The sequence below is a fragment of the Nematolebias whitei genome, chromosome 6, assembly GCF_014905685.2.
Source record: "Nematolebias whitei isolate Nwh7 chromosome 6, NemWhi1, whole genome shotgun sequence".
Taxonomy (NCBI): Eukaryota; Metazoa; Chordata; class Actinopteri; order Cyprinodontiformes; family Rivulidae; genus Nematolebias; species Nematolebias whitei.
Genome location: NC_056503.1, coordinates 47,158,418 through 47,171,776, shown reverse-complemented (window position 1 = coordinate 47,171,776; position 13,359 = coordinate 47,158,418). Strand labels below are relative to the sequence as shown.

The 13,359-nt window shown below is 44.3% G+C and overlaps 1 protein-coding gene and 1 non-coding gene across 2 annotated transcripts in view; one reads left to right on the top strand and one right to left on the bottom strand.

Moving 5' to 3' along the window:
- The window catches only part of ercc2 (excision repair cross-complementation group 2), a 10,985-nt gene extending 2,766 nt beyond the window's left edge, over positions 1 to 8,219 (bottom strand). Inside the window, exons 1-20 of the mRNA XM_037678358.1 lie at positions 8,142 to 8,219; positions 7,899 to 7,998; positions 7,527 to 7,604; positions 7,377 to 7,439; positions 6,351 to 6,464; positions 6,146 to 6,262; positions 5,435 to 5,551; positions 5,234 to 5,357; positions 5,050 to 5,146; positions 3,951 to 4,084; positions 3,394 to 3,562; positions 3,148 to 3,266; positions 2,984 to 3,053; positions 1,990 to 2,059; positions 1,334 to 1,435; positions 1,174 to 1,237; positions 971 to 1,092; positions 739 to 831; positions 569 to 641; positions 427 to 497 (exon numbers count right to left, since the gene is read on the bottom strand). Of these exons, the coding sequence (XP_037534286.1) occupies positions 427 to 497; positions 569 to 641; positions 739 to 831; positions 971 to 1,092; positions 1,174 to 1,237; positions 1,334 to 1,435; positions 1,990 to 2,059; positions 2,984 to 3,053; positions 3,148 to 3,266; positions 3,394 to 3,562; positions 3,951 to 4,084; positions 5,050 to 5,146; positions 5,234 to 5,357; positions 5,435 to 5,551; positions 6,146 to 6,262; positions 6,351 to 6,464; positions 7,377 to 7,439; positions 7,527 to 7,604; positions 7,899 to 7,998; positions 8,142 to 8,146 (1,902 nt within the window). The 5' untranslated portion in view covers positions 8,147 to 8,219. The remainder of the gene's footprint in view (positions 1 to 426; positions 498 to 568; positions 642 to 738; positions 832 to 970; positions 1,093 to 1,173; positions 1,238 to 1,333; positions 1,436 to 1,989; positions 2,060 to 2,983; positions 3,054 to 3,147; positions 3,267 to 3,393; positions 3,563 to 3,950; positions 4,085 to 5,049; positions 5,147 to 5,233; positions 5,358 to 5,434; positions 5,552 to 6,145; positions 6,263 to 6,350; positions 6,465 to 7,376; positions 7,440 to 7,526; positions 7,605 to 7,898; positions 7,999 to 8,141) is intronic.
- Positions 8,220 to 11,808: 3,589 nt separating this feature from the next.
- trnan-guu lies at positions 11,809 to 11,882 on the top strand. The gene has a single exon. It is a non-coding gene; the product is annotated as a tRNA-Asn (tRNA).
- Positions 11,883 to 13,359: the final 1,477 nt, after the last annotated feature.

Genomic DNA, 13,359 nt, shown 5'->3' with positions numbered 1-13,359 from the left:
GACGTAACGTTAAGACGTCCAACAGAAGACAGATGTAACGTTAAGACGTCCAACAGGAGACGACGTAACGTTAAGACGTCCAACAGAAGACAGATGTAACGTTAAGACGTCCAACAGAAGACAGACGTAACGTTAAGACGTCCAACAGAAGAAAGACATAACGTTAAGACGTCCAACAGAAGAAAGACATAACGTTAACACGTCCAACAGAAGAAGACGTAACGTTAAGACGTCCAACAGAAGACGGACGTAACGTTAAGACGTCCAACAGAAGAAGACGTAACGTTAAGACGTCCAACATAAGACAGAGTTAACGTTAAGACGTCCAACAGAAGAAGACGTAACGTTAAGACGTCCAACAGAAGACAGATGTAACGTTAAGACGTCCAACATAAGACGAGTCTCTTGAACGCTGCTGGTTCTGACCTTCAGGATGCGGCTCTGCGTGTAAACATACGGGACTCCGAACATGATGACTGCTCGACCAAAATGATGCACTGAGACAAAAAAAACACAACAAGGTTCAGAATCATTTAACACAAACACTTGTTTATTTTTGTTTATTTACCGAAATCGATCCCCTCAGACACTTTCCCTCGCGCCACAGACAGGAGGATGGCTCCTCGGCCGTTCTCACAGGCCTGCGGGAAACACGAGCATCATCATTAGCACTTCATGCTTCAACTGTTCAGGCAGAAGATAAACCGTTTTAAAACCGGGTCCGATGACGTCTCCGACCTCCTGGTACTTCTCCAGAGCCATGCTCGTCTCTGCAGCATCCTGAGTCTCGATGAAGATCAGTTTGTTCCTCTGAATGTTCTCCAGGATTCCCTGCAAACAAGAAACGCATATCAAGTTTTAAAAAACGACGCCGCCTCCGCTGTGCTGCTTTAGCTGTAAAATTATTCCAGAAACGAAAAAATGTTGGTTTTGAAAGACGACAAGGCTTCTTTATTTTTAACATCTGTACCTGTTCATACCAAGACGCCACGATGTTCTCCATGTAGACGTAGCTGGTGAAAAATGCAACGATCCCATCGGGAACGATGGCCGACATCTCCAGGAGGAGGTTGCCATAGTTGCGAATCACAGCTATGAAATAAACAAACATGCGTCTTTTTACACTTCGGATGACGCCAAAACAAAAAAAAACACATTTAGATTTTTACAAACCAAAATCCTCTCTGGTTTCAAACTTGGAGCTCAGAGCAACCTGATCGTTCCCCCGACCGACGATCTGCAACAAAACTCACGTCACTTCTTTCCATTTCGACATTTAGAGTTTAGGTTTTGCTCTCCGACCACTCGGCCCTCGCTGAGAGGAAAGACTCACCAGAGGACAGAGGCAGGTCCGAGCCAGCGTCATGGTGAAGGACGCCATGGTGACGGGACGGAAGTCCAGGATTCGGGGATAGATGTCCAACGGAGACAGGGTCTGATGTGAGGACGGAGGACAAAGAGGAAGAAATAACTTGATAAAAGATTCACTTTTCTTCGTAAAACAACAACCATTAGGTCACCAGCTTGCAGCTAAGGGTAAAATAGTCCCTCGTTTATCACGGGGATCCGTACCCTGAAAAAAATAAAATAATATATATATATATATATATATATATAAATGTTTCTAAACTCTAAACGCTCTAAAAGAGCACAGAATGATTTAAGCTCTCAGCCTCCTCTTGGCCACGCCCACTTCTCTGCAGCAGAACGGAGATCACAGGAGGAAGGAGGTGGAACTGCAGAAGGACGCTTCTCCTGCAGTGTGGGCTGCACAAAGGTGCAGGAGGTGCTAAATAATTTTAAATAATTTTAAATAAAAATGTCATGCCGATCGTGCGGCTCATCCATCAATCAGCCAACTGTGTGTCATGTTCAATCTTATTTTGAAAAAAAAAAAAAAAAAAAAACGCGATAGAGAAAGTCCGCAAAAAACGACCCGCGAAGTAGCGAGGGACTACTGTATTATAAAAAACAAGAGGTTGGACGTACCCCGGAGGTGATGACGACCGACTGAAACCTCTGAAAAACAGGTTTGATGGCGATGGAGGGGTCCATGCAGCTGAGGACGAAGCAGATCATCATTACAGCAGCGTGTTAGTGCAGCCTAAACGCAGACGTCGTCTTTAACACGTTTTATTTCTGTTTTTTCCCCCATATCATTTCATGGTAAATAAAATCAAGATTTTATCCACCCATCCATCTTCTATGGCTCATCTGTACCAGTAATCAGGTCGCAACTGGTCCAGGAGAGAAACCCAGACCTCCCTCTCCCCAGAGACCTTTGAGCTCCTCCTGGGGGACCCTGAGGCGTCCCCAGACCAGAGAAGATGCACAATCCCTCCAGAGAGTTCTGGGTCCTGTCCGGTGTCTCCCTCAGAGGGACGTGCCCAGAAAACTTCTAAAGGGAGGCGTCCAGATCAGACGCCCAAATTTTATTATTTATTTTATTTAAATCCACTTTAGAAGATCACAATTCCAACTCTTAATTAGCAGCGTTTCTGTCCAGAGTTTGATTTTTTTTTCTTCTTCTTCTTCTTGACAGTAAAAAACGAAGCAACTTTGTTTAATGACCCGACTGAACATTGTTGGATTTTATACCTGGATTACCGAGCGTGAACTTTGGAGTTTTCTTTCATCTTCGTCACATGAGCGAACGTTCAAAACGAACACTTTGTTGACAGAGACAGATCTTTACAAGTCAGGGCAGCCCGTGGACAAAATGTTTTTGTTTTTTGAACCATTTTGTACTTTAAATATTAAAAATTATCACTTAAACGAACATTCTTCAACCCATAGACCAAGAACAAGTCCCTTCAAAATCCCTGACTAACGGCTGCAGCATCTTTTTTCCTACTTGGTAATAAAGTGTAGACACGGCCCAGTGGCCAACGTTGGTCAGTCTGTAATGGGTCCATCTGTAGCAGCATCCATAAAGACGACCTCCATCCGCCCTCTCTAAGTTTTTACATGGACCCGACTTTACCTGAAGTGCAGCACGGGGTTGGCTATGGTCGGAGTCCTGTCTTCAAAAGGCTCGATGATGATGGTAAAACCTTCACAAAGAGAGAAAACGTTCAGTCGGCTCGTGGAGACGTTTAAAATCCGACCTGGAGTCAGGTGGGGAGGCTCGGAGGAGCGTCTCCGTACCTTGGCTGTAGGTGCTGACGAGAGTGGCGAAGTTGGAGATGAGCGTGACGGCCGAGAAGTCTGCGATGTCTGCGATCTCCAGAGTCCTCAGCAAAGACTGCAGCCTCTCTGCACAGAACCTGGAACCACAGAGCCGGGTCATCGGGCGGCTTAGGAGAAACTACGGAGTGATCTTTAGTTCTGCTGCTGGACTCATAAAACAACTATTGAACGTTTTGTCTCGTGTGGATCAGAACCGAAGCGGACCTGAGGGGTTTGCGGTCGATGCAGACTTTGTCAAAGATGTCTTTGAGAAACTGCGGGGCGCTCTCCTGCACCACGTGCTGGACCCGCAGACGGGACTTCAGATACTCCAGGAACCGCCTGAGGAACCCGACGAAGTGCTCAGCCGTTCGGATCGAACCAGGAACCGCCTCTGACAAAGACCAGAACCAAAACAGTCGAGGTTTCAGGATTCGTTTTGTGTTTCGGACTAAATCATCCCCCAAAGTAAAACCTTCCTCCCAAAGTGTAAAAGTACAAATGTCTTTTGAACTTTCACAGAATTTCACTTCTGGAAAAACGATCCGACTTCTTGACTTTACAGGTTTAAACTTTAGAGTCAGTTTACAGAAGAGGCTGCAGCTTTTAAACTGAAATCTTTTGCGATTCCTCACATGAAAAAAGTTTTCAGATTAAATCTGTTTTTACATTAAAACATTTTTTTATTAATAATCTATGCAGAAGGGTTAAGGGGAGTTTTAAATGTGAATACCAATCAACAAGCAGAGTTCAAACGTCAAAACAAATATTTATGGCCGAACCCTGCAGGACTTCGTCAGGCAACACTGGGTTGGACAGGTAGACGTCCGTCTCCCTGGCAACGTTGGCCTCCTTCAGCCCCTCCACCAGCCGCCGGTACTCCTCCCTCAGTTTAGCAGCATCCGTCTCCTTAATCCTACGAGACATTTCACCTTTCATTTCAGTATCTGAATTAAAAACAAGGAACGTTTGTTTACCGTTTGTTTACTGTCTCACCCACCACCCTGACATCTGGAAGAACGTGACAGTGTGTGTTAGCAAAATATCTCGTGAACCAGACGACCGACTTTAACGAAACTTACAGGAGGTGGATGTACCTTTGCAGCTGATTAACTGTTGGTGACAACCTGATTCAAGATGGCCGCCACAACTAATGGGCTACAACTCAGTCCATTTGACAGATACGGAGCTAAACGTTGGTGGTAGTAGCTGAGGTCCCCCTCAACGCCTACTCTGAGTGCTAACAGATCTTTGAGGCTTTAAGAGGCAGAGCCGCTGCGACTTGACGCTGGTTTAAATCAAAACATCCAAATAAAATTACTTGAGTGATTTCTCTTAATGCCAAAAGACATTTTCATCTTTTTAACACAACTCTGACTGGCCTATTTATTTAGTGGCAGATGACAATAAATATATAATTTATTAAGTAGATAATTAGTTATGGTAATAAATTAGATAAGAGGTTTGAAAGCTCAATCATCCAGGTAAATAAATCACAACAAGGTTAAATCAGGTCATCTGGACAGTTTTCTTTCGGGGAGAAGTGATCAACGAGGTGCTATTTATAAGACAGATGTGGGTGGCAGGCCTCACACTGATGAAGTCTTTTGGATGAAAGACGAAACGTTTCTCCCAAACAAACTGTCCAGAAGACATGATTTAACCTTTTTTCGTGGCGTAATAAATTTGATGTTTTCTGACATTTGAGAAGTTAAATTCGTTGCGATTGGACTCGTCTTTGTGTCCAGTACGAGGTTTAATTTGACCGAGGACTAGAAGAATCAGAGCCCAGATTACCCAGAATTCCTCCCTACTCAAGGTCAAGTTATTGACCGAAGCCCAACCAACTGCAAAGGCTCCCTGCGTTCTGCTGCCTCCTACTTGTGGATGGTGTTCTGGAGCGTTTCCACGTTGGTCTGGCAGCGGTCCAGCGTTCGCCTCGTTATGTTCACGCTCATGGAGTCGATGCAAACGTTATCTGTCCGGAGAGACGGGGAAGAAAGGACAAAACTGAACTCACAGCAAAGTCCTCAAGTCTCAAAGCGACCTGTGAGATAAATCTGACCGATATTATGAGCCTCGTCAAACACCACCACGGATTTCTTGGCGAGTTCTTTCGACACCAGGTCAGCGATCTTTGGGTCCAGCAGGTAGTGGTAGCTGTACACGACGATGTTGGCGTGCAGAATCTGAAAGGAAATAAAGAAACGGAGGAAAACTCTAGGACGTCACCACACCCGCCATGTTTGTTCTGAACCCGACTCACCGAGTAACGGGCCAGATAATACGGACACCAGCCTTTCCTCCGGCCAAAGTCCTTCAGGTCGTCCAGGTTGTAGATGCCGGCAGGAAGCGGGACCTGACGTCCCACCGAGTCAAACTCCTGCAACGAACCCAGAACAAGTGGAGTTGGAAGAAACGAGACGCTCGGAGGAAAAACGAACATTTAACTCTGCAGGAGTTTTAAATTCCATCTTTATTCTTTTAATTACTAGACTTTTATATATATTTATATTTTATTCCTGCTCTGTTTTAGCTTTTTTTTTTTTTTTTAATTCAGGGACTGGAGATAAAAAAAATATATCATTAATAATGAACCCTGTTAATAAATGTCAATTTATTTATATTAACATATAAAAACAACTGAAGTTGAACAAAAGGTTTTTACTATTTACTCCAATTAACATGTAAAACAAGAAGGTAAATATAAAATACAAAAACACAAAAAAGGACCCAAAGACCTAAATAAACTAAATTAAACATGTTTTTTTACTCACTGTATTTTATATATACATTATTATTTGGAATGTTGTTGAAGCTGCTGGTCCTGATGACCAAACTTAGTCTCTGTGGCAACGCAGAGTGACAAATAAAACTCTAAAATATCTCCAGGTAGAAAAAAAGATGGTGAATGTATCAAACATTTATCTTATTTGTGCTGAAGAGTCCTTTCTGGTGAGTTCACGTGAGATTTTACCTCGTAGAAGCGGCAGACCGGCTGGTTGGGGTTACTGTGACGTTGCGCACGGATGTACGAAGCCGTCAGGCTGTGACACTTCCCGTCAACCTCCTTGCCAAAACGCAGAGCGCTCACCTGTGTGCACGTAGTTTAAGACACGCGGCGCTCAGAATGCGTTAACGTGTCTCAGCGTGTGTTCGGGCTGTACACGGGGTGTTTGTACCTCAGGGTGGATGCAGAGATTCTTCCTGGAGGAAAGAGCCAGAGCCAGGAAGTTGTTCACCTCTCCGGTTTCTTTGGCGTAAAACTCCATCAGCTTCCTGAGCTCCTCCACAACCTCGACACAAAAAACACATTTTTATATCTGAGCAGGCAGATGTACAGCTGCATCTCAAAAATGTAGAATACGGTGAAAGAGTTATATATTTTCTTTCAATCATGTCAGAAAGTGAAATTCATTTGTTACATAGATTCATTACACAGACTCGAGTGTTTCAAACATTTGCTATTTTGATGATTAAAACTTAAAGATGATGAAAAACCAAAAGAAAATGAGAATATTGTGAAGAGGTTCATTATTATAAACTCCTCGTGTCATCAGCTGATGAACTCCTGGACATGAGCTACAAATGTCTCCTTCAAGTCCAGCCACTCCTGAACCAGAGACAACATCAGAAGCGTCTTACCTGCTGAGGACACAAAGAACTGGACTGTCTCTCAGTGGTCCAACGTCTTTTCACATGAAAGATTTATAAATCAAGTCTCAGAGTCTGGAAGAAGAGTGGAGGTCCAGAATGAAGTCCAGGGTGAAGTTTCCACAGTCAGGGATGGTTTGGGTCCATGTCCTCTGCTGGTGCTGGTCCACTGTGGTTTCTCAAGTCCTCAGTCCACGCAGCATCTAGCAGGACATTTTAGAGACGTCATGCTTCCTTCTGCTGACGAGCTGTACGGAGATGCTGGTTTCATTTTCCAGCAGGACTCGGCACCGACCCACACTGACACGGGTCCCAACAAACAGCTGGCTGTGGAAGATTCTCCGTTTCTGAGTTTTCATTATTTTAAGTTATAATCATCAGAATTACAAGAAATAAAAGCTGAAATATTTCACTCTGTGTAGTGAATCTTAATACTGCATACGAGGTCCACTTTCTGAAATAATAGACAAGAAACGTTAAAACTTTTTCAACGTCATCTAATGTTTTTTAGATGCACCTGTATTTCTACACTCGTTTTGTCTGACCTGACTCACCTTCTCGATCTCAGGAACCGTTCTGGAGCAGTAAATCAACTTGGTCACATCCAAAGGAAAGGCCTGAGACAAACAACCGGACGTGTTCGAATGTTGAAGTGTTCAGTCAGAAACCGCATGAAAGCCCAGAACGCATCGAGGCAAACTCACCCTCTGGTAGGCGACGATGAGGGACAGCAGCGAGATGGTCTTCCCGGTTCCTGACGGCATCTCCAGAACTCCATGACCCTGAACATAAAACAGCGTGGATCTTCATCAGCAGCTTTAAAACATGACGGATTAAACGTTCAACCTTTATTTATACATGTTAATCCCATTTACAAGAGAGACCTGATTTTAACAAAAAGTGATGACAGTGGACAACAAAGACAATCAAAAAGGAAACAAGGACAGATTGAGAATTTTTAAACATAATAATCAACTCCAGGGGAACTTCTACATGTGAGTTGACTTTGACCTGCTCTCATAATCAAACTAAAGTTGAACTTGCAGTATTTTGGGTTTAAGGCTGAACTCTCCCACCTTGGCGTCTAAAGTCCTCTTCAGCTCCAGCATGTAGGAGTACTGCTCAGGATAGATGTAATCATAGGGAAAATACACCAACAGACCCTCGATGTTCAGCCTGAAACGTTAATTAAACTGTGACAAAGCTGCACCACATCTACCAACATGTGGAGCAAAATGAAGTTAAAAACCTCCCCAACCAGACAATCCGTTCAAATCGCCAACCGCTCATTTTAGCTACGTCGCAGTGAAATCACTCACTTCATTTTGACAAATTGTTTAACAGCCGCTCGTCCTTGTTTTCTTTACTTTTAAAATGAGAAATCCAATTGAGAACAAGAATAATGTATTTAAAAAAAAAAAACACTAAACACACTGCAGACTTGAGCCGCTACAAAACCGCTTCCGGTGTTTCTTCTTCGTCGGTGGTTTTCAGCGTTCGGACGCTCTGCCGCCCTCTAAAGGCCGCAGTGGGATCATGTTTAAACATCCACGGGAGCTAAAATCCGCTTTAGATGTCAAATACTAGCGTTCACTATAATAACCTGAAACAGTGAATCATTGTAGAAAATAAACCCAGAGTTTCTTTATTTGTCATACGCACCACGTTGTCTTTATTCAACCTTTATTTGCCTTCATACATCTCCAACTTACGGTGGCTCTAATCCAGGGGTGGGCAATTATTTTTTCCATGGGGCCACATGAGAAACAACAAATACTGTGGAGGGCCGGCACAAATGACTTTTTCATTCAACCTTTATTTAGACAGGTAAATCCCATTGAGCCTCGAGGACTCATTTACAAGAGAGAACTGATTTTAAGTTAACTCAATACTGCATAATAATAGTATTTCATTATTAAAAGCAGTACATAGCACTGTTTTAACAAGCTGGTAAGAGTATTTGTTATGATTAAGGTTTCCTTACAAAAAATGTCATTTATTCAATTAAATTTCCCAGTACAATGGTAAACTGTTAACATTTTTACCATCTGTGACGTTATATTAATGATCATTTTCAGTCACATTCACCCCAAAACTCATTTTGAGTTTTATATACTGCTGGAAAAAGTTCTTAGCTTTGTAAATATATCACAATATTGTCTTTGTACTCCAAATATTATGAAACATCATATAATAGTGATCGTCACTGAACTGTGATTTCGAGTCCCGGTTCTTTATGTGCCTACATTTGTAGTCTCAACATCTCATTTGGTGTTTTTCAGTTCTTTTTTCTTGTTTAGTGAGAGAAGTCTAGTCTCTGTTGGGCTTTAACGGAAATGTTAAAGTCAGGTTGAAGGTCTGAGGTGGAGATGTGAAGCAAAGCTGACATCATTATTGAGAGAGGATCTATATCTGGATTTGGTTAACTTCATTTGTTTACATATGTATTTTGTAATTCCCCTTACGGGGGCCGGTCAGAGTCAACCAAAGGGCCGCGTGTGGCCCTGGGGCCGTACAATGCCCAGGTCTGCTCTAAGGTGTAAATGAACAACACCGTACCTCCTACATGTCTCTGCGTGAGTGCAGCTACAGCGTGCGCTCTCAGGACATTATTACCTGCAGTGTCCCTTCAGTGAGAACTGAACTTGGCAAAAGGACCTTCTCCTACTCTGCTCCCGTTTCCTGGAATATCTTCAAAAAGATCTGAAGCTCTTGACCTTGACCTCTCTAAGTGGTTTTAAGAAACTGTTGGACTCCTGGCAATAACTAACAGACATGTTCCTGGTTTTTGTTTTCTACATTCGCCTTATAATCCAGTTGTTTTTGCTACTTTTTTGCCATCTTATTTTAATTTGTAAAAAAATAAAATCCATATGCCTCTTTTATGATTGTCTATTGTTGTTGTCCATTGTTGTCATCATTATTTGTTGAAATCAGGTCTCTCTTGTAAATGAGTAAAAAGACAAACATTAGTAAGATCTAAGATATGAACTAAGAAAACATTAATTAAAAGTAGTGATTTTTTTTTCCCTTCTTCACTGGTTAGAGATTCATGAGTCTAACAGCCTCAGGGTAGAAGCTGTTCCTCAGTCTAGTGGTTCTACACTTAATGCTCCTCAACCTCCTTCCTGAGGGGAGCGGGGCAAAAAGTGTGTGCTGGGTGAGCGGGGTCCTTCATGATGCAGGCGGCTCTCTTCCTGCATCTGGAGGTGTAGATGTCTGTGATGGTGGGGAGACTGACTCCAACATCTTCTGTGCAGCCTTCACCACTCTCTGCAAAGCTTTTCTTTCTGCAGCTGTGCAGCCTCCACGCCACACGTTGATGCTGGAGCACAGGATGCTCTCCACTGCACACCTGTAGAAGGAGGTGAGGACTGAATCAGAATCAGCTTTATTATCATCGCACCGAGATACAACGAGAACATGTACGCACAGCCGTCCGAAAGATGGACGGAGTGCACGTAGCGGCTGCTATAACGCGCTGTCTTCTTATGCTTTTCAGAATTTTTTTGTAGATAGAAAAAGGGGCAAAGCCATGAGGAGAGGGTAGTGGCATTACAAAAAAGATCTCTTCACATCTTGTCCTAACAGGACACGATTTAAGACATCCAAAAACTCTGCCAGCCAACACATTTTGAACACATTACATATGCATTTGACGATGAGGTGTCCATGAAGCACTAACAGATATTGTCCTGATAAGATGATGGTCAGCCGGCACCGTTCTGACAAGCCTTCACAGGAGAGTGGGGTTGTGATAGACTAAGCTTTTCCTTAGTTTACCCAGGAGAAATTGATAAGTCATCTGTTCGAGGGCAACCAGGGAGTCTAATTCAAATAACTACAATTGTTGATTTATTCAGGTAGACTGTTTTTTCTTGTCATCCTCGAGTCTGTGCTGGTACTTCCAAGGTCCAAAATGGCCAGATAGGGGGTGCGTTCTACTGGTCCGCGCTTACGAGCCTCTTCAAGGTCGTGTTCATGCTGACGAGTCCCAAAGCCGCAGGTGGTCTGCGATTCAAATCACATCCATCTTACGGTTTCACTCGTACATCAGCTGATTTTGAGTCCTCAGAGCACGAACCAACCTTAACATAGGCAGCAGCCTAACGAGGTCCAAATTAGTAATGGTAGTAATATGTAATACCACTATCTACCCTCATGTTTCTCTCCCTTTTCCTATCTAAGATTATTATTCTGAAAAAGGCTAAGAAAGGCCGCGCTTAGTATTGTAGCAGCTTCGTGCACTCCGTCCATCTTCCGGACAACCGCGTGCACATGTTCTCGTATCTCGGTGCAATGATAATAAAGCTTATTCTGATTCTGATTAGCTGCGATCGTCTTCTTTGTACATTGATAAACCAGGATCCAGACTGTTCCAAAAACAGGAAACCTGTTCTCATGAATCCAGTTATACGCAATTCCGTCGTCCTCAGTCGACAGCAGAGGTAGACACATCACCTCCAGAGATTTATCCAGCTGCATGCGTCTCGTCCGAGAAGATGAGGGTTCTCCAGGATTCTGTCGCTTTGTTGAAAAGATTTTGTAATTTACGTCGAAAGTCCAGTCGGTCAGATCCAAAACAGTAGTTTTTCATTTCGGAAAGATGTGTAAAAATAGGAGCTGCTCCGATACACTGACAGAGAGCTAAAAGGCAGGAGGAGAACAGGGAGGAATGTGTGCACCTCGTTAGAGAGCTTTAGTGAGAGAAACAAAGGTGAACTTCCCAGACCAGCTCGTCTCCTCCTGAGGAAGTAGAGTCTCTGATGAGCTTTCTTGACCCGGCTGGTGGTGCTGTTGCTCCAGCTGAGGTTGTTGTTGTTCAGGTGCACACCCAAGTACTTGTAGCTGGAGACCACTTCCACAAAGACACAGGTCTCTCTTGTAAATGAGTCCTCGAGGATCAGAGATGGTTAATCCGTGTAAAGGCTGAACACATGTCGGCTTTTTTAGCATTAAAAATTATTATTTTGCCTGCGCCTCCACGTCTCTGTGGCGCAATCGGTTAGCGCGTTCGGCTGTTAACCGAAAGGTTGGTGGTTCGAGCCCACCCAGGGACGGACGCCATTTTTTTTTTTTTTTTGCATGGCCCTAATTCTCCATCCATCCATTACTTTATCTGCTTCTTTCTTTTCGGGTCACGGGGGCGCCCATGTCCAGCAGTCCCTGTGCCAGAAGCGGGGGACACCCTGGACAGGTCTCCAGTCCATCACAGGGACGCATAGAGAGACAACCATTCACTCTCTCTCTCTCACCTAGGGACAATTTAGAGTTACCAATCAGCCTAACATGCATGTTTTTGGTCTGTGGGAGGAAACAGGAGTACACGGAAAAAACCCACGCATGCACGGAGAGAACATGCAAACTCCACCCAGAACGGTCCCGGACCGGGATTTGAACCAGCGTCAGCTTTTCTAAGTAAACGAAGACAGTTTTGATTCATAAAAAGGACGACCCGTGCGACCCGGAAGTACAGCACGGACCGTGCTTCCGTAACAGATGGTGGAGTATCTATGGGTGGAGTGACACGCTGCTCTCCGAGAGGCAGCAGCTCCGAAAGACACCGCAGGGGAGAAGACGTCCGAAATAATGCTCCAAACTTAAGATTCTAAAGAAAATATTTCTGAAGAAACAATTGCGCTCAGCACGTGACATCGTTATGTCACTGTTTTATTTGCTCCATAATATATTATTTTAGCTGATGGAAGTTTGTTTCAAGGGAAGGATGCAAAACAATATAAATGGATACTTATAGTAAGTTCGCTTATTAGGTCGACAGAGACAGAAAAATGCCTCTTCTTTAACGGGAGGATGGATGGAGGGAGAAAGATGGATGGTGGCTACATGTTGGGTGGTGGCAGCAGGATGGGTGGAGGGAGGTGGATGGATGGCAGCTATATGTTGGGTGGAAGCAGCAGGATGGGTGGAGGGAGGTGGATGGATGTCAGCTACATGTTGGGTGGTGGCAGCAGGATGGTTGGAGGGAGGAGGATGGATGGTGGCTACATGCTGGGTGGTGGCAGTAGGACATGAGGTGGCATCGAGATGGGTGGAGGGAGAAAGATGGATGGTGGCTACTTGCTGGGTGGACGCAGCAGGATAGGTGGAGGCTACATGTTGGGTGGTGGCAGAAGGATGGATGGCAGCTAGATGTTGGGTGGAGGCAGCAGGATATGAGGTGGCTGCAGGGTGGGTGGAGGGAGAATGGATGGGAGAAAGATGGATGGTGGCTACATGCTGGGTGGAGGCAGTAGGATAGGTGGAGACAGCAGGATATGAGGTGACAGCAGGATGTGTGGAGGGAAAAAGATGGATGGCAGCTACATGCTGGGTGGAGGCTGTAGGATGGATGGAGGCCACAAGATGGGTCGAGGCTACATGCTGCGTGGTGGCAGCAGGAATGATGGCGGCTACATGCTGGGTGGAGGCTACATGTTGTGTGGTGGCAGAAGGATGGATGGTGGCTACATGTTGGATGGAGGCAGCAGGATGGGTGGTGGCAGCAGGATAGATGGCAGCTACATATTGGGTGGAGGC